Source organism: Leopardus geoffroyi, chromosome A1 (genome assembly GCF_018350155.1).
Source record: "Leopardus geoffroyi isolate Oge1 chromosome A1, O.geoffroyi_Oge1_pat1.0, whole genome shotgun sequence".
NCBI lineage: Eukaryota > Metazoa > Chordata > Mammalia > Carnivora > Felidae > Leopardus > Leopardus geoffroyi.
In genome coordinates, this window is record NC_059326.1 from 29,270,446 (window position 1) to 29,289,516 (window position 19,071).

General features: G+C 39.4%; 1 protein-coding gene across 10 annotated transcripts in view; it reads left to right on the forward strand.

Moving 5' to 3' along the window:
• MTRF1 (mitochondrial translation release factor 1) overlaps positions 1-15,439 on the forward strand; it is a 71,454-nt gene extending 56,015 nt beyond the window's left edge. For 9 of the 10 annotated variants that reach the window (XM_045478034.1, XM_045478033.1, XM_045478024.1 and 6 more), the window contains 3 exons: positions 4,490-4,626; positions 8,320-8,418; positions 13,305-15,439. In XM_045478034.1, the coding sequence (XP_045333990.1) occupies positions 4,490-4,626; positions 8,320-8,418; positions 13,305-13,418 (350 nt within the window). In that variant the 3' untranslated portion in view covers positions 13,419-15,439. The remainder of the gene's footprint in view (positions 1-4,489; positions 4,627-8,319; positions 8,419-13,304) is intronic. The other variant, XM_045478083.1, reaches the window with a different exon arrangement.
• The last annotated feature ends 3,632 nt before the right edge of the window (positions 15,440-19,071 follow it).

The window sequence follows — 19,071 nt, forward strand, 5'->3', positions numbered from 1 at the left end:
ACTATCCAGAATAGTAATAATGAGTGTACACTGAATTAAAATTTTAAATGAGAGAAAGTCAGGTAGAAGTAATAAAAATTCTGACAAAAATGAATCAAAATATTTTTAAAACATACACCTTGTACAGCTATAAATTACTCAAATTACAAAAAGTGACCAATGGTTTGTTGCCAAACTTACCTTGAGCCAAATTATTTTTTAGCTACTTCGATCTGGTTCCTTGATTTTAGAGAGGCATGGGGTTCCTGCGTGGCTTGGTCAGTTAAGCGTCCTACTCTTGACTTCAGCTCAGGCCATGATCTCATGGTTCATGAGTTAAAACCCACGATGGGCTCTACACTGACAGTGTGGAGCCTGCTTAAGATTCTGTCTTCCTCTCTCTCTGGCCCTCCCTCATTTCCTCTCTCTCTCTCTCTCTCTCTCTCTCTCTCTCAAAATAACATTTTTTTTTTTTAATTGAAAAGAGACCTCAAGGCTTACCCTCAAACTTCCCTTTAAGCAATGCATTACAAAGCCTCCTAACTTTTATGAGTCCATGTTGTTTCTTGAATCTACTGTGTACTTTGAGGTCGACCATCATTTCAGCATCTACTGCAAAGAAAACTCAGCCTTTCTTCTATCTTTTCTACTCCATGACCCTTACAATGGGAACCGTGTCCCTGCTGGACTTGAAAGTGAGAGCTATAGGTCATTCTTCCATTTTCTCCTTGCACATGGACTCTGAAGAATCACATGTTTTTCTGACCTACTGCTTCTATATAACTCCATTTTTTTACCATTGGAAGAGAGTAGTACCGTAGGGGTATGACAAAATGTTTGTTCAGGGAAAAGTTACTTTTGTGTGTGTGTGTGTGTAAAATTTAACAAATCAAGATGAAGACAAATTAATATTTTGTGTTTTAAAGCAAGCTTTTTGGTTTTTTATCAGTTAGTGAGTGAAAGTGGGCCTCAGTAATTCTTACACTATATTCCTTCATCATTGTGGATTATGGATAATACCTAATTCTTCCTAATCAGATTTAAGTTTTTACATCAATTTGCATTTAAGAATTTTTTTTTTATGTATATTCATTCTTGAGGCAGAGAGAGAGAGAGAGAGAGAGAACACAAGTGGGGGAGGGGCTGAGAGAGAGGGAGACACAGAATCCAAAGTAGGCTCCAGGCTCCGAGCTGTCAGCACAGAGCCCAATGCGGGGCCTGAACCCACAAACTGCAAGATCGTGACCTGAGCCGAAGTCGGATGCTTATCCAACTGAGCCACCCAGGCGCCCCTTCATCATTTTGCATTTTTAAGATTACAGGGTTTTTATTTAACCTTTGATTATATAATTTCATCTAATCTAAGAACCCATTGATTAAGACATCATGATTTTGTTACTATGAACATAGAAAACACTACCAATTAAGCAATGATATGTCAATGAATGTAAGATGCACTTTAATTTCAGAGATGTTAATTTTTTAATGGGCTGTTTTAGAATGAAATATGGTATATTTGTTCTCATTTATAATTGAAAATCTTAAATAACAAATGTAGTTATTTAGCAAACACACATTTAATACCTACTTGGTACCATTGCTACTTGGAATTTTGGAACCTTTTTTAGAGTATTAAAACAATACTGAGAAAAGTTTTTTACTTATTTATTTTTATTTTAGAAAGAGAGAAAGAGACAGCACAAGTGGGTGAGGGGGCAGAGAGAGAGAAAGAGAGAGAATCTTAAGCAGACTCCATGCTGGGCATGGAGCCTGACATGGGGCTCGATCCCACAACCCTGGGATCATGACCTGAGCAGAAATCAAGAGTCAGGCACTCAACCAACTGAGCCACCCAGGTGCCCCTAAAAGTTATTTTTTTCCAAAGCACTTTTACAGTTTTTTAATCATCCTGGTACCTTATTCAACAACTCTTCTATTATTCAACATACTTCCCCCGGACCCAGGTCCTCTCTTCCTAGGGGAGTACTTGTGATTAAATACTGGTCTTTAGAAAGTGTATTAAAATATAAGATCAAGTGATTTCCCTGGGAATCACTGAGCTGGTAAGTAAGAGTTTTAAGCTCAAAGTTCTGACCTGAGCCACTGGATGGGAATAGTATCGATGTTTAGGTAGAACTTACTGCCGGTCAGCTGAGAAGAAGAATTTGAAGGAAAGCTTATGAGCATCTAGCCATCTTGAAATAAATATTTTCTTATCCTTTTAGATGGTGAAAAAGGATACCGGATTCAGGACAGCTGCAGGAAAGTGCCCCAGCCCAAACACAGGGCTGCATGTGACTGTACAGCAGTCAAGAATAAACTAATAGAGGTGAAACCTAGGTATCCTAGTAAAAGCATTTAGCAGCTGTAGATTGTGGCTTATTTAGACAGGGAAGAAACACAATTTAGAGAGTTAAATTTGGGGGTTTTTTGGAGGGTAGAATTTTACAGAAAATTTTTAAGTCTCCAGCAAAATAGTTACGACTGTATCAGTTTAGCTGGCCTAAGCTAATATGGATTTTAGGTTTTGTGGCTCACCTCTAATGTACTTGAGAGCAGGATCAGACATAGACCTTCAGAATGGTAGCTGCAAAGTTAAGAACAGAACAGCCTGAAGTATCAAGGGTCATTATTTCAGGTCGAGATTCAGGCTAGTAACTGGGCTACACAACAGGCAAAACCCACCCAAATCCAGAAGGTGGCTAACCAAAACATGTATGATCAGATGTGGGATTAGCTGATTTTAGAACCAGGACAACTGAGAAACATTCACTATGAACTCTTCCTTATAAAGAGTTTTATAGGGGTGCCTGGGTGGCTCGGTCGGTTAAGCGTCTGACTTCGGCTCAGGTCATGATCTCATGGTCCGTGAGTTCGAGCCCCACGTCGGGCTCTGTGCTGACCGCTCAGAGCCTGGAGCCTGTTTCAGATTCTGTGTCTCCCTCTCTCTCTGCCCCTCCCCTGTTCATGCTCTGTCTCTCTCTCTGTCTCAAAAATAAATAAACGTTAAAAAAAAAATTTTTTTTTTAAAAAGAGTTTTATAGTTTGTTTTCATTAGTTTCTATAAACAATTGACCCTTGAACAACATGGAACAACATGGAAATTAGGAATGCAACCCCTTGTTGCCAAAAATACACCTATAAATTTGACTCCCCCAAAACTTAATAGCCTATTGTTGACCAGAAACCTTACCGAAAACATAAACACATACTCTGTGTTGTATGTATTAAATGCTGCATCCTTACACTAAAGTAAGCTAGCGAAAAGAAAATGTTACTAAGAAAATCATAAAGAAGAGAAAATATGTTTACAGTACCATACTGTAAAAAAATAAATCTATGTATATACGTGGACTTGTGCAGGTTCAAACCTTGTTCAAGAGGCAACTGTATCAAGTCATTTTTTTTCTTTTCAACTTATGTTTTTAATTCCAGTATAATTAATTTACAGTGTTATATTCGTTTGAAGTATATAATGTAGTAGTTTAACAATTTTATACATTACTCAACGCTCATCACAATATGTGTATTCTTAATCCCCTTCACCTCTTTCACTCATCCCCTCACCTACTTCCCCCTGCTAACCACCATTTTGTTCTATTTATTTAAGAGTCTATTTTTTTGTGTGTCTCTTTTTTCCTTTGTTTGTTTGGTTCGTTAAATTCCACATATGAACGATATCATATGGTATTTGTCTTTCTCTGACTGACAGTTCACTTACCGTTTGTACCCTCTAGATCCATGTTGTTGCAAATGGCAAGATTTCGTTCTTTTTCTTAATTCTTTTTTATGGCTGAGTAATAGTCCATCACACACACACACACACACACACACACACACACACATTTATAAATGAATATACACAAGCACTCCCCACATCTTCTTTATCCATTCATCTATTGACAGACATTTGTGTTGTATAAAGTCATTTTTAAAACATCAGCTCTGTGTGTATTTGTGGCTTAAAGGGGAAAAGCTGAGTGCTCTTTGACTAAAACAGAACGGAGCAGCACAGCCTGGGGGTAGCAGCAGTTCACTCTGTCGGGCTGTTGTGTGAATCAGCTGGGAGGGAGAGGCAGAGCTGTGGGATGCAGATGCTACTGCTTCCACTCTTCTCATCTGAAGTATCTCATTCAGATATCTGAATCTAAATGGCCATCTACTGCTGGTTTCTAAAGTATGCTAAGTCTGAAATATTCCTGAGCTCAGGGCACCTGGGTGGCTCAGTCAGTTGAGCATCCAACTCGATTTCGGCTCAGGTCATGATCCCAGGGTCATGGGATCAAGTCCCACATCAGGCTCCATGCTGAACGTGGAGCCTGCTTAAGATTCTCTCCCCTCCACCTCCACTCCCCTGTTTATGGTCTCCCTCCCTCCCTCTCTTTCTCTCTCTCTCTGTCTAAAATAAAAATATTTTTTTTCCAGTTTTATTAAGATATAATTGACATCTCAGGTCTATCTTAATTTGGCTTCTGGATGCTACAGTTTACCTCTGATTCTTGTTTTTCAGGGCTTGTAGTAGAATGCCAACAAGAACGATCACAGATAAAAAATAAAGAGATAGCTTTGCGTGTGTTGAGAGCTAGACTCTACCAGCAGATTATTGAGAAAGACAAATGTCAGCAACAAAGTACTAGAAAACTGCAGGTAAGATTTATTTGGTATAATGATACCTCTGCACAAAAAGTCATAATTTTATGTAGAAAATACAGCGTTTGTTCTTGATCAAATGGGAATATCTGATAGCATAGAGAAACTTGCTTATTTGTAAATAAACAATAATTTTATTGCATATGGACTAGCAGGTTAGGGCTAAATTTGGATGTGTCAGTTTACAAATGAATAGATGAGAGGGGCACCTAGGTGGCTCAGTCAGTTAAGCGTCTGACTTCGGCCCAGGTCATGATCTCACAGTTCGTGGGTTCAAGTCCCACGTCGGGCTCTGTGCTGACAGCTCAGAGCCTGGAACCTGCTTCAGATTCTGTGTCTCCCTCTCTCTGTGTCCCTCCCTAGCTTCTCTGTCTCTCTCTGAAAAATAAATAAAACATTTTTTTAAAAAATGAATAGATGAGATATGCATAAACTCTGAATTATTTCCCAGTTGTTTCCCTCCAGTGTTTGTATCATGACTATCTTGAGAGGAGATTAGGTTAAAAGATAAAAAAGTTCTCTGGAAATTAGGATAGTTGCAGATTTTTTAATTTAAAAACTTATGCTTTTTTAAAAACTCTGTGGGATCAAAAGTAAATGTCACTGCAAAAAACCTATAATGGTGATTGCTACTGATGGGATGTGGGGTGGGGGTAGAAGAGAGATTTATTGGCCACTATATATACCTTTTGTACTTTCTGAATTTTGTACCATATAAATGTATGATATTTATTCAAATATGTAGATAAAGGTTAAACAAAATGAATAAGTGTCATTGATATAAGTAAACAAATTATTATGGGATTTTAAATCCTGAAAAAGGTTAAGTTTGTCTTTGAGAGAGGTTGGAAGAGAAAGTGTGCTTTGTATTGTTTGTGGATAGGTGTGCTACCCTAAATTAGGAAGGATAATGAATTATATAAACTTTAAACATTAATTATTTTTTTTACCTGGTCTCTTCACACTTTTGTCCTTCTAGCTTTCCTTATGCACATTGTAACTTCCAACTAGTAAAAGTGATGGGATAAATGGGAGAATAATCCTCTCTTTGTGGTAATCCTAGACCGTGGTTCAGGATCAGTATATACATTTGCAGATAGGAATGCTCATTAACAAACCATTGCTTCTTGGCAAGTAAGTGATAATGTAAACACGATGAATTTTGTGACATTTGGATTAATAAAAGACATTGGGATTTACTTGCTATTTGGCATTTCAGTACCAAATGTTCACACAGTAATTTTTAAAATGAGTATTTAATATTGGTCTGATACAAATAGTGTGTGTGTGTGTGTGTGTGTGTGTGTGTGTGTGTGTGTGTGTGTGTCTTCAGAAATTTCTGGCTTCAGGCAGCAGAAAAGGCCTCCCAATTAACTTGTCCATCTGTGTGAATTTTTTAGTAGGTATTTCTAATGCTTAGAGAAGTTTTGGTTCAGCTAATATATACAGTAGCTTTTATATGGAAGGCATTATATCAGGTTCTCAACTCTGGCTCCATTTATCACCTAAAGAGCTTTGTAGATCCCTCAGCCCCCCGCCCCCCACCCAGAGTCTGACATAATTGATTTGGGTGGGATCCTGGGCATTAATATGGTGATAGTAGTTTCCATACCTGGCTGGTTGCAGAATGGATGGCCTAGGGAATATTCTAAATCTACATAATCCATGATTCAGTATATCTGAGGTTGGGCTTTAGCATCTTTAATTTTTAAAAATGCTCCTGATGGTCAGCCATATTTAATTTAGTTCCATATCATTTGCCTAAGGGGTTAAGAAAATAAGTTATAGGGGCACCTGGGTGGTTCATTTGGTCCAACTTTGGCTCAGGTCATGATCTCACGGTTTGTGAGTTAGAGCCCCACATCAGGCTCTGTGCTGACACCTCAGCCTGGAGCCTGCTTGAGATTCTGTGCCTCCCTCTCTCTCTGTCCCTTCCCTGCTCACGCTCTGCCTCTCTCTCAAAAATAAATAAACATTAAAAAACATTTTTTGAAAAAAAAGTTATAGAAATGTCTTTTTTTAGTCTTAAAAAGTGGAAGTGTGTGAGAGGGGGTATTGTGTTGGGGAGGTGGTGTAGGTGAGATTAAGAAGAATACAAATAACCATGGGGTACCTGACCTGCGGTGGCCCAGTCGGTTAAGCGTCCGACTTTGGCTCAGGTCATGATCTCACGGTTCGTGGGTTCGAGTCTGGCAGGCTCTGTGCTGACAGCTCAGAGCCTGGAGCGTGCTTCAGATTCTGTGTCTCCCTCTCTCTGCCCCTCCCCCATTTGCACTCTCTCTCAAAAATAGACAAACATTAAACAAAAATACAAATAACCATAGCATAAGGCAAACTGTAGTGTGCTGTGGAGAAGATTCCAAGTGTAAGGAGTTTCAAAGGAGAAAGTTAACCTATTTCAGTCGTTGCTAGCTGGAAAGGTGGGGATGATAGAGTGGGAAGGGCATCCCTTGAGATGATGTTTTAGCTGAGTTGACAGAAATGCACATAATTTTGATATGGTTTAATAAGTGGCATTATAGTGGGTCACATAGTTTTAAGAAATGATGTCAGGAAGGTTGGCCACATTATGAGGTACCTTGAATGATGAATTGAGTTGTGTCTGCTTAGTAGACAAGAAGAAACCGAAGAAGTAAATTTATCAGAAAACTGTTTTAAGCAGGCTAAGCAGGGCAACACAATGTAAGCAGAGAAATGGAAGAGGAATCAGGAGATTTTTACAGGAATGAAGGTGAAAATAACAAGCCCTTGAATGATAGAAATGGAAAGGGCAGGATTGTAACAGGTGACCCCTGAAACCATTGGGAATGGGCAGGTAGAGAATACGATGAATTGAAGATGGATTCTCCCCTGGTGTCTGTGTCAAGCTCCCATGAAATGTGAGCTAGGTTGCGGGATGTCAGAGTTTCCCACTTGGAGCCAAGGGCATGTGGTGGTGGTATTTATAGAACAGGAGGAAGAACTGATTGGGATGCAAAGATAATTTGGTTTTATTTTTTATTTGTTTTTTTAATGTTTATTTTTTGAGAGAGAGAGAGCGAGCGTGAGCAGGGGAGGGGCAGAGAGAGAGGGAGACCCAGAATCCGAAGCAGGCTCCAGGCTCCGAGCTGTCAGCACAGAGCCCGATGCGGGACTCAAACTCACGAACTGCGAGATCATGACCTGAGCCAAAGTCGGACACTCAACCGACTCAGCCACCCGGGCGCCCTGACCACACATTTTTTTTTTTTTTAACGTTTATTTATTTTTGAGACAGAGAGAGACAGAGCATGAACAGGGGAGGGGCAGAGAGAGAGGGAGACCCAGAATCCGAAGCAGGCTCCAGGCTCCGAGCTGTCAGCACAGAGCCCGATGCGGGGCTCGAACTCACAAGCTGTGAGATCATGACCTGAGCCGAAGTCAGACACCCAACCAACCAAGCCACCCAGGCGCCCCAAAGATAATTTGGTTTTAAATATTTGAAGTTTAAAGTACCAAAGAGACATTCATTCTTATTCCATAACTAAGCTTTACAAACCTGTAGTCTTAAACAGTAAGTTTTGCCCATTCTTGTTCCTTGTCACTTTGTATATATGACTTTTAGAAAAAATTGAACCTGTTATAATAGAAAAGTCATTTACAAGTATGTTTCCATTATAATAAAGGTAATTATAAAGTTAAAATATGAATTGCCTTTTTGTTATGACACAGGTGGGAACAAGAGCCCAGTCAGAGAGAATTCGGACATATAATTTCACCCAGGATAGAGTCACTGACCACAGGATAGCATATGAAGTTCGTGATATTAAGGTAATATTACTGAATATGCTTTATGTACTTTGCTTTTCAAAGAAAGTATACTCAAATTCTAGAGAGTTATGTCTAAAATCTTACCAAGTAATTTAAAATCATTAAGCCAGTTTAAGATAGTACCCTAAAATTTGCAGATACTTGTATTAGTTTCATGGTAAAAAATGTGGTCTTTATGCCAGTTTCAAACAATTCTCTTTGATCTCCAGATTCTTTACTATGCAATCACAGTGTACTAAGGTATATTCAATATGCATGTATACACTGTATCAGTTTCCTGTTTCTGTGTAACAAATTACCACAAATTTGGTGGTTTAAAATATTATATCTTAATGGTTATATAGGTTAAAAATCTGGACACAACAGAGATGAGTTCAGAGCTCTCAGGTCCAGTTGCTTGCTTGGTGGCCCTTCCATATGCCCAATCCCACTTTGAATCTTTTGCAGGAATGGTGCAGGCCTTTTTAAGGGCTCATCTGCTTAGGTCAGGCCCATGCCAGTGATACTCCTTTTGAATGACTCAACGTCAACTGATTAGTCACCTAATCACTGGAGTGATATTCTGTCATATTCACAGCTTCTGCCTTGACATAAGGGAGGGACTTCTGCAAGCCCTCCACCAGGGGGCATCTTAGAGTTCTGCTTACCACGATGTATTATTGTTCATTAGATTCAGGAGTTATAATTATGCTGTTGGGGAAAGACCCTCTCATCGTGGTTTGAACATTAACCTAACTAAATCCCATTTGGCCGGATCACTGACATAAATCATTAATGATGAAGCACAGGAAGATTCCCCTTTTGCTTCCAATGAAGAGGAAAACGAAGTGGTTCTCATAAAGGACTGTGTACAAAAGGCAAGAGATGGAAAGTTCTGATCTTTTTCCTTGATGCCATGTGATATATAAGGCTTCTTTCATTTGATTCTGTCCCATTCTATACTCAAAATTAAAGTCCTCATTTTACAAGGGGAAATGTCTGTGTTTTCAAAATACTTAGAAATTTCTGTGTGTCTTATGCCACTTCCTCTGTCTTCTCAGCAATTTAATACTGTCTTAAATAGGCACATAATAGCCTTGTCAAAAAGGAGGAGATATTTGCTCACTTCCCTTTCCTCAGGAAACACACAGCAATAACCAAGTATGTTTGGCCATATTGTTGTAATTACACCATACTCTTTCATTTGTTTTCTGGTAGTGGCGATGGTTTTTCCTGAGACAGCCACATTCTTATGACCAGTAATATTTTTTAGAATAGCCCTTAGGTCCTCAGTTGGTATTCAGTATTGAAACAGGCAAATTAAGTAGCTTTTATAGTTATAAAATACCTGGCTTTGGCCTGGTTATAATAACTAACATGTTATTACTGACGAAACTAGCATGCCGGACTCCGAAATGTAAGAGAAATTATATTTGCGTGCTCTCATTATGACTAACCCACCTATTGGAAAGAAAGAAAACATCCCATATTGGTGAAAGGAGGAAATTTGGAAATGTCATGAAAAAAATGGAGTAAAACATTAAAATCTATATGAAGGACAGTAAAGAGACAAGTAGGAGTGAATAATTTAGGAACTGTAAGAGTTGTAGATGAGGCAGGAAAAGTGATTGAGGGCCTTAGTCCGAGGGCAGTAGCCCCAGGACAGAATGGAAGGTGTGGAGGGGAAAGAAAGTGGATGTCTGTGGAACTTAGCTCAGCTAAGCTCAGCTCTGCTCCTTTATTTTAGAGCCTGACCTCCTTCCATTTACATAGTTCTTGATGAAACTGCTCTGCTCTTACACGATTGAAGACAATAATTGGTTTGTTTGGGGAGGAAATCCAAACAAGCCCCCACCAATGAGTTCCTTCCTAGCATTTTTAAACCGGAGACAAAGAGGGTTAGTCTCTCTCTTGGCTAAAGCTGAAATATGTAAGATTTACAAGAGGCTAGAAGCCACATTTCCAAACCATGAGGAGAAGGCAGTGTTCAGTAAGAGATGAAGCTGATGTATTGAAAGGAGCAAAAATAGAACTGGATGGAAAGAATCTTGATGATATTAATCCCCGCATTCATTTATTCGTAGGCTGCATTCCCAGGGTGGTGGCACCAGCCTTTACATTCCTATCCTTGGGTTCTGTGAGATCACCTCATATTCTTAGTGTGAGTTCTCGTGTAGGTGATTTTGTTTTTATTTTCATTCATCTAGATAAGAAGCACAGACTATCCTATAATATACTGTTTTATGTTTCTATTGTTTCTCAAAGTCCTTGTGCAAATTCCTGAACATCAACCTATCTCCTGCCCTGTATTTCCCTTAAACTGAAAATTTTCCCTTACCCTGAATACTTTGTTTTCATGCCTTTCTTCATCCTCCTTTTGACTGAAATGCTCTGCTCTCTATTTAGAGAAATACTATTATCTTTTTAAGATCTAATGCAAATTTTTTCTTCCTGCCTAAACTCTTCCCTGATGCCACCTTCTTTTTTTTTTCTTTTTTAATGCTTATTAATTTTTGAGAGACAGACGGAGAGTGAACAGGGGAGGAGCAGAGAGAGAGGGAGACACAGAATGTGAAGCAGGCTCCAGGCCCTGAGCTGTCAGGGCAGAGCCCTACATGGGGCTCGAACTCACAAGCTGTGAGATCATGACCTGAGCTGAAGTCAGACGCTTAACTGACTGAGCCACCCAGGCGCCCTGCCACCTTCTTTTAAAATTAACCTTACAACCCTCAGTTGCTTCCTTGATTTCTTGCTCTGATTGTGGTGCCTCACTCTGTCACTAGATTGTGAGCTTCTGAAGGTTAGGAACCACAAGTCATTCATCCTTGTTCTATCTCTAGCACTCTGGTTAATCCAATTGAACTCTACGTGTGATGTGATTATCATTTAAGAGGGATGATCCTTTTGATACAATTTCCAAATGAAGAAATCACCTTGGCAATACCATGATCATTTGAGTTCTGGGCCTACTAATTTTATAAGCAGTTTCCATATTATGCTCAAAATGGTTTAAATCTTAATTTAAAAGCTTATCATAGTGCTTTTGCTTTACTTTTAAAGTTTAATTGAGGTTTTAATATATGCTGGTGTTTTGTGGAATGCAAAGATAGGAAGGCATCGTTCCCCCTATAGTTTAATCGGAGAGATAAATGTATACGCTTAACCTAAAATTCAACTTTAAGATCATTCAAGAAAGACCAAAATAAGATTAGTTCCTACCTACATCAAAACTTTAAATGTTCTGTGTTCCGGATGCTGACATTGAAATGGTTCCATTAGGCCAATGTCTAGAGTTTGAACATTTCTAAAATATAGGACTCTGCTAATTCACTGTTCCCAACAACTCTGTTACACAGAACTTCTGTAGCACAGGAAAGGTACTTAGTCATTATCTTAGTGACTTGTAGAGATGAACTGTAGGGAAGACTACAAGGAAGTCTAACTGAACAGTTTTCACCCAATAGACATATTTTGAGGTAAACATAAGAGCATTTATTTTTCTGAACTTTTTATTTAGAAACTTCAAGTATACTTTGAAGGCTAGTTCAAGAGGCGCATGGGTGGCTCAGTTGGTTAGGCGTCCAACCCCAGCTCTGGTCAAAGCTATGGGTTTGAGCCCAGTGTCACAGCTCAGAGCCTGAAGCCTGCTTCTGTCTCTCTCTGCCCCTCCCACATGCATGCACTCCCTCTCTCTCTCTCTGTCTTCCCCCTCCTCTCAAAAATAAACATTAAAAAAAGAATCGTACACACGCTGTACCTAGATGCAACAGTTGTTAACATTTGCTGCCTTTGCCTTCTCTTCCTCCACCTCCTGTGTTGCTGGTGAACCATTTGAAAGCAAGTTGCAGACCTCAAGACGTTTGTCCCCTAAATATTTGGCATAAATATTTTTTTGGTTGCACAGGACTTCTACATTTTAAAACCACATTTCCAATTTAAGAAAAAACAGAACTGGGGCGCCTGGGTGGCGCAGTCGGTTAAGCGTCCGACTTCAGCCAGGTCACGATCTCGCGGTCCGTGAGTTCGAGCCCTGCGTCGGGCTCTGGGCTGATGGCTCAGAGCCTGGAGCCTGTTTCCGATTCTGTGTCTCCCTCTCTCTCTGCCCCTCCCCCGTTCATGCTCTGTCTCTCCCTGTCTCAAAAATAAATAAAACGTTAAAAAAAAAAAAAAAAATTTTTTTTAATTAAAAAAAAAGAAAAAACAGAACTAGTAGAAGCCATTTATGGATTAAATACAATCTAAATTTGAGGGTTGGCATGAGAAGTTTGAGCTTGAAATGGTCCTGGGAGGTCCAGAGGACTTGGCAAGGCTGAGAAGGGCAAGGAGGGGCTGTGCATGTTAATGTGGCAGCAAGGTGCCTGGGGCATTGATGGAGGCATTTCAGTCTTTCTTGCCCTTGGGAAATAATGTGTTATGTATGAATGAAAAGGGTGGAATTTTCAGGGCAAGAGTAAAAAGCCTTATCTTTTCTGGGGAACAAAAGAAGGCAAACATCCTCCCAAAGATGGTTTGAGACCTAGAACCCTGTTAGGAAAGTCAAGCAAAGGAATTTTAAAGAGAGAGGTGGTAAATTTCAAGTCTATTCAAATCTCCTTTGTTTTGGTGTTTCCAGAGTTAGAAAGATCCAACTTCTAGAAGATTGATTTTTAAATAAAATGCTAATGGAAACAAAGAAAGAGTAGAATTCCATTTACTCTTTGGATTCACTTCTTACATAAAAAGCCAATATAACAGGATCCTCCCAAGTTAGCAATTGTGTTCATTATGTTGTAGAACCACTTCAGTAATCCATGGTTGCTATTAAATATGGACTGTAAAGAAACAAAGTAAATATACATCTAATTCTTTGCTGTGTTTCTCTTATTTCTACTAATCAGGTTTTTATAATAACTGTCTCTTTTAACCAGGAATTTTTATGTGGAGAGAAGCATCTGGATCAGCTAATTCAAAGACTACTTCATTCAGCAGACGAAGAAGCCATTACTGAATTTTTGGATGAAAACCTTAAATCAGCAAAATAAATGCTGATTTATTATATATTCTTCTATAAATGAAACAGACCTATCTCAAGAAGCAGCTGTTCATAAAGTGCAGCTCAAATTACACAGTACATACAAATATATTTTTTAATGAATTAAGTCACATTTCTTGACCTAAGAATTTATAAAATACAGTCCCAACTCTTCAAGCAGAAAACAAGCATGCAATGAACATTGCAAAAAACAAAAAAATAAGCATGTATTTTTGAAAAGAGAAATAAAGTATTGGGAATTGATTATGTAATATAGGCCACTTGTTCTCTTTATATGCCTTTTTTTTTGAGAGAGAGCACGTGCAAGTTGGGGAGAGGGGCAGAGAGAGAGAGGGACAAAGAATCTCAAACAGGCTCCATGTTCCACATGGAGCATGAACTGGGACTCGATCTCATGACCCCGGGATCATAACCTGAGCCAAAACTAAGACTTGGACGCTCAACCAGCTGAGCCACCCAGGCACCCCCAAACATGCCTTTTTTTTAACCATCTATAAATTAAACACATTTTTCATTTATTACTTCAGGATTTTACCACATGGTAAAATTTAGTGATACAAGATTTATAAACTTCTTTGTAAACCCCTATTTAAAGAAAAAGTATTATTAACCATGTTAAAATTAGGCTTTAAACTGCCACTTTTATTTTTTTATTTTCTCTCTTTAAACTAATTTTTCTTAGTTTTTTTTTAACATTGGTTTATTTTTGAGAGAGAGAGAGAGAGACAGAGTGTGAGCAGGGGAGGGGCAGAGAGAGAGAGGAAGACACAGAATCCGGAGCAGGCTCCAGGCTCCGAGCTGTCAGCACAAAGCCCAACGCGGGGCTCGAACCCACAAACCACGAGATCATGACCTGAGCCAAAGTTGGACACTTAACTGACTGAGCCACCCAGGCGCCCCAACCTGCTACTTTTAAATAAAAAATAAATATTGTGAAGAATATGAGTCAAAAATAATGATTTTAGAGCTCTTTGAGAGCAGAACAAATTCTCTACTGTATAAACTACACGCCAATATTTAAAGTGAACTCTCTGCTTGGCTTTTATTTCTTATTTCACTTTGGCTTAATTTATAAGCATCAACAGATGTGGTGTAATGGGTGTAATTCTCTATGCCTGGTTTTGTGCAGTGATACATAGGAAACCCCGTCCTTACCTTACGGAGCTTCCAGTTGAGTGACAAAGCCAAAATATAAACCGTCGACTCTAATACAAAGTGGCATGATATATTTAGTAGTTGTGCTCAGGAAGTTTCTTGAGTTCAAAAGAGAAGGGTTATTATTGTAGACATTCCTCAGAGGGAAAGACTAGCTAAAATAGAGTTTTAAGACCAATGGAATTAGGAGGTGAAATTTTTTTCAGTGAAATTTTTTTCTCAGTTTTTCATTTTGAAACTTTTCAAGCACATGGAAAAGTTTTTAAAATACTTTTTAAAAAATAGTGCAACGAACAGTATGTACTCTAGTGTCCTACTATTACCCTTTTGCCATGGTTGTTTTTTTCTCTCTATATACACATATACATACCTGTGGTGGTTATTGGACCATTTAAAAGTTAGTTGCAGACTCTGTAACACCACGCCAAACTATCTCAGCTTGTCCTGAGAATAAGGAAATTCTCCTACAAAATCATAACTCCATTATTACACTTAGTTATGTAATAATAATTAATAATGACTGTATAATATAGTTTAATATCTATCACATGTTAAAATTTCTTCAATTATCCCTAAAATGTCTTTCTAGCTGTTTTTTGTTAGTTTTGTGCAATCCAGGATCCAGTCAAGATTCACACATTGTATTTGGTTGTGTCTCTTTAGTGTTTGGATTAATCCCCCAACCTTTTTTCCCACATGACATTGACCTTTTAAAGAATCCCACAAGGTTGTTTTGTAGAATGACCTACATCCAGGTTTGTCTGGCTGCTTCCTCGAGCTATTGGTAACTTTTATCCATCCCTTCAGTGTACTATGAAGTAATATTAAGTCTAAAAATTAAATTTAGTAAACACATTTGATAAGGCTATTTCATGGGTAATGTTGTGAAATTCAGTGTATTGTGCCAGGAAGTTCTATGGAGTTATACTTTGGCATTATATAAACATTTCATTCCTTGGGGCGCCTGGATGGCTCAGTCAGTTAAGCGTCCAGCTTCAGCTCAAGTCATGATCTCACGGTTCGTGGATTTGAGCCCCATGCCGGGCTCTGTGCTGACCGCGCGGAGCCTGGAGCCTGCTTCAGATTCTGTCTCTGTCTCTCTCTGCCCCTTCCCTGCTCGCACTCTGTCTCTCTCTGCCTCTCAACACTAAGTAAATGTTTAAAAAAAAACCAAACATTTCAGGGGCGCCTGGGTGGCTCAGTCGGTTAAGCATCCGGCTTCGGCTCAGGTCACAATCTCGCGGTCCGTGAGTTCGAGCCCCGCATCGGGCTCTGTGCTGACTGCTCAGAGCCTGGAGCCTGTTTCAGATTCTGTGTCTCCCTCTCTCTCTGACCCTCCCCCGTTCATGCTCTGTCTCTCTCTGCCTCAAAAATAAATAAACGTTAAAAAAATTAAAAAAAAAAAAAAACAAAAACATTTCATTCTTCATTTAGTGTTAGGCAGCTTCTGAGATGACCCCAGTGACCTCATTCTTGGCCTTCGTACACTTTTGTAATCTGTTCCCCTTGAACATGAACTGGATTTGTTGACTATCTTCTAACAAATAAAATGTATAGAAGTGGTAGGATTGTCACTTCCAATATTGGGTTGTAAAGAGACCTGCCTCTGGTTCAGGCTCTCTGGCTCTGCCTCTCTTTCTGGCCACGCACACTGTTGCTGGGTAGATTGGGGAGACCCTGGGGCCCTGAGACCTCCACCCAGCCTGTCTCCAGAATGTCACCAGAGGCTCTTGGCCTCATCACAAGAAAGAATCCAAGACCAGACACAACAGTTGAACAGTGCAAGTAGGAAAGTTTATGAAAGTGAGAGTACACTCAGGTGAGCTCAAACGAAAGCTGGTGGAATATTTATTACCTGGGGAGGCGATTTGTGGGGGAGCAGGTTTTTGTACCTTTTATCCCTTACTTGGTCAAGGTTTCTGGTCTTCCTGGTCTTGGGCCTCTCTGGTTTGATCCAGCTTCTTGTGGCTTTGTTTCTGGAGTGCTGCCAGGACAGGTCTCTACTCTCCCCGGGAGCTGGCCATGACTCTCCTTTTGCTGGCCTACAGGCATTCTGTTAAAACCTAACTTCCTACTCTAACAACACAGGCGGAAGCAAGGGGATGTGAGCAGCTCTATAGAATAGCCTGCGCTGTGTGACAGAACTGAGGACCATGTTCCAACAGCTCTCAAGAAATTAAAGTCTGCCTCCTAGCACATGTATGAGCTTGGAAGCAGATCATTCAGCCCCAGAGGTGTCTTGAAATGACAGTGGTCCTGGTCAGCAGCTTCACTACAATTTCATGAGACCCTTGAGCCAGAGGCACACCACTGAGCTGCTCAAGGATACCTGATTCTTAGAAATTGAGTAAATTAATGTTGTTTTTAGCTGCTAATTTGGGCGTAATTTCTTACACTAAAATATGTAACTAATAAACCCGATGACCTTTCATCTCATTGATTTAATATCAGTTAATGATGCTTGCTTTGCCTGAATCAGCTGTTTCACTGGGAGTTACAAAATGGTGATGTTCTCATTCTTTCTACATTAATAGAAGAAAGCTTTCTTTAAAGAAAGCTTTCTTTTGTTTTTCCTCTCACTTTCTCTGAGTTGAGAGATAATTTAATCCTATTTGAATCAGTATCATTATTATCTCCCTAGAAGTAGGCATTGCCCTCTAAAATAATCGATGTCTCTGGAGAATCTGATTTAACTTGAAATAAGTTCAGTTAAATAGGGAGTTTCAGGGTAAAGGTTAGAAACACAGAAACTAAATTTTGTTGTCACGTATTTTACATAACAGAAACATTTATCCAAGAAAATGTAAATAGTAAAACATTGTGTGAATCAAAGCAAAATGAACATAGTCTAATAAGCTATGCTATGTCAAGTGTTAGATCACGTCATTTTCATAATTCTTTTTTTCCCAGAAGAAAACCACTAAATACATAAACCCCAAAACATGATTTCTGCAAAACTTCACTAAGAAAGTGAAAAATTATAAGAGGGAAAGCAGTAGAAAAGGGTATTGATTTGTTACGATTTATTCATTTGGTGATCAGTGTTAACACTCTATACATGCCAAGGAAGGGTGGGCTCTAAGAGGGAATGAGGGCAAAAGGAAAAGTACTTCTTCAGCCAAAGAGAGGCTCCACCTTCCTGGAAGGAAGCCCAGACCTTAGCACCACCAAGGTCTTTGCCCTTCCCTCGTCCTCCAGCTCTGGCTTTTCCTTCAAGCACACACTTTATTTGGAGGGAAAAAATCAAAAGTTGGAACTATGAACCTATTAAAATCTTGGATGCTCTTTTTTTCCAAACCTCTATATATGTACAAATCACTTGGGGATCTTGCCATGACGTAGATTTTAATTCAGAAGGTCTAGGGCCTGTCGTTCTGCATTTCCACAATTCATTTCATTTCCACAAGGTCCCAGGTCATGGCAGGTACTACAGACTAACAAACACCACTTGGAATAGCAAAAATCTAGGATCTCTATTATTCAGTGAGTACTTTCAGTTGTCATACATACTATTTTTGGACAATGAGTTTCAATTAAACCTGTAATCCTGCTTCATTCAGATAGACTGATTAGCCTCTCACACTAGGAAGATAAACTTGACATCTCTTAATTGTTAGTAGAAAAATGTTAGGAATCAACTAATAAGCCAATAATAAATCAGGGTTCTTTGTAAAAAAAAAAAAATCTGGAAAGCCAAAGTTTATTGCCTCATACGCACAATACCTTTAGAATACCAAGGAATAACAAACTTTATTTAAATAAACTTAGGGGCGCCTGGGTGGCTCAGTCGGTTGAGCGTCCGACTTCGGCTCAGGTCATGATCTCACAGTTCGTGAGTTCAAGCCCCGCGTCGGGCTCTGTGCTGACAGCTTAGAGCCTGGAGCCTGTTTCAGATTCTGTGTCTCCCTCTCTCTCTCTCTGACCCTCCCCCGTTCATGCTCTGTCTCTCTCTGTCTCAAAAATAAATAAACGTGAAAAAAAAATTTTTTTTAAATAAACTTAGGGGTGGCTGGGTGTCTCGATGGGTTAAGTGTCGGACTTTTGATTTCGGCTCAGGTCATGATCTCCATTCATGGGATCGAGCCCTGTATTGGGCTCCACACTTATAGCACAGAGCCTGCTTGCGATTCTCTCTCTCCCTCTCTCTCTGCTCCTCCCCCACTCACACACGCACTCTGTCTCTCAAAGTAAATAAACTTTAAAAAATAATACATAGGGGAACCTGTGTGGCTCAGCTAGTTAATCATCCAACTTTGGCTCAGTCATGATCTCACTGTTCATGGGCTCAAACCCTGCATCCAGCTCTGTGCTGACAGCTCAGAGCCTGGAGCCTGCTTCAGATTCTGTCTCTCCCTCTCTTTCTCTCCCCCTCCTCTGCTTGTGTGCTCTCTCTCTCTCTCAAAAATAAATAATTAAACATTTTAAAAAAATAAATAATAAGTAAATAAACTTAAAGATATTTTTCCTCTTTTTTAAAAGTCTATTTT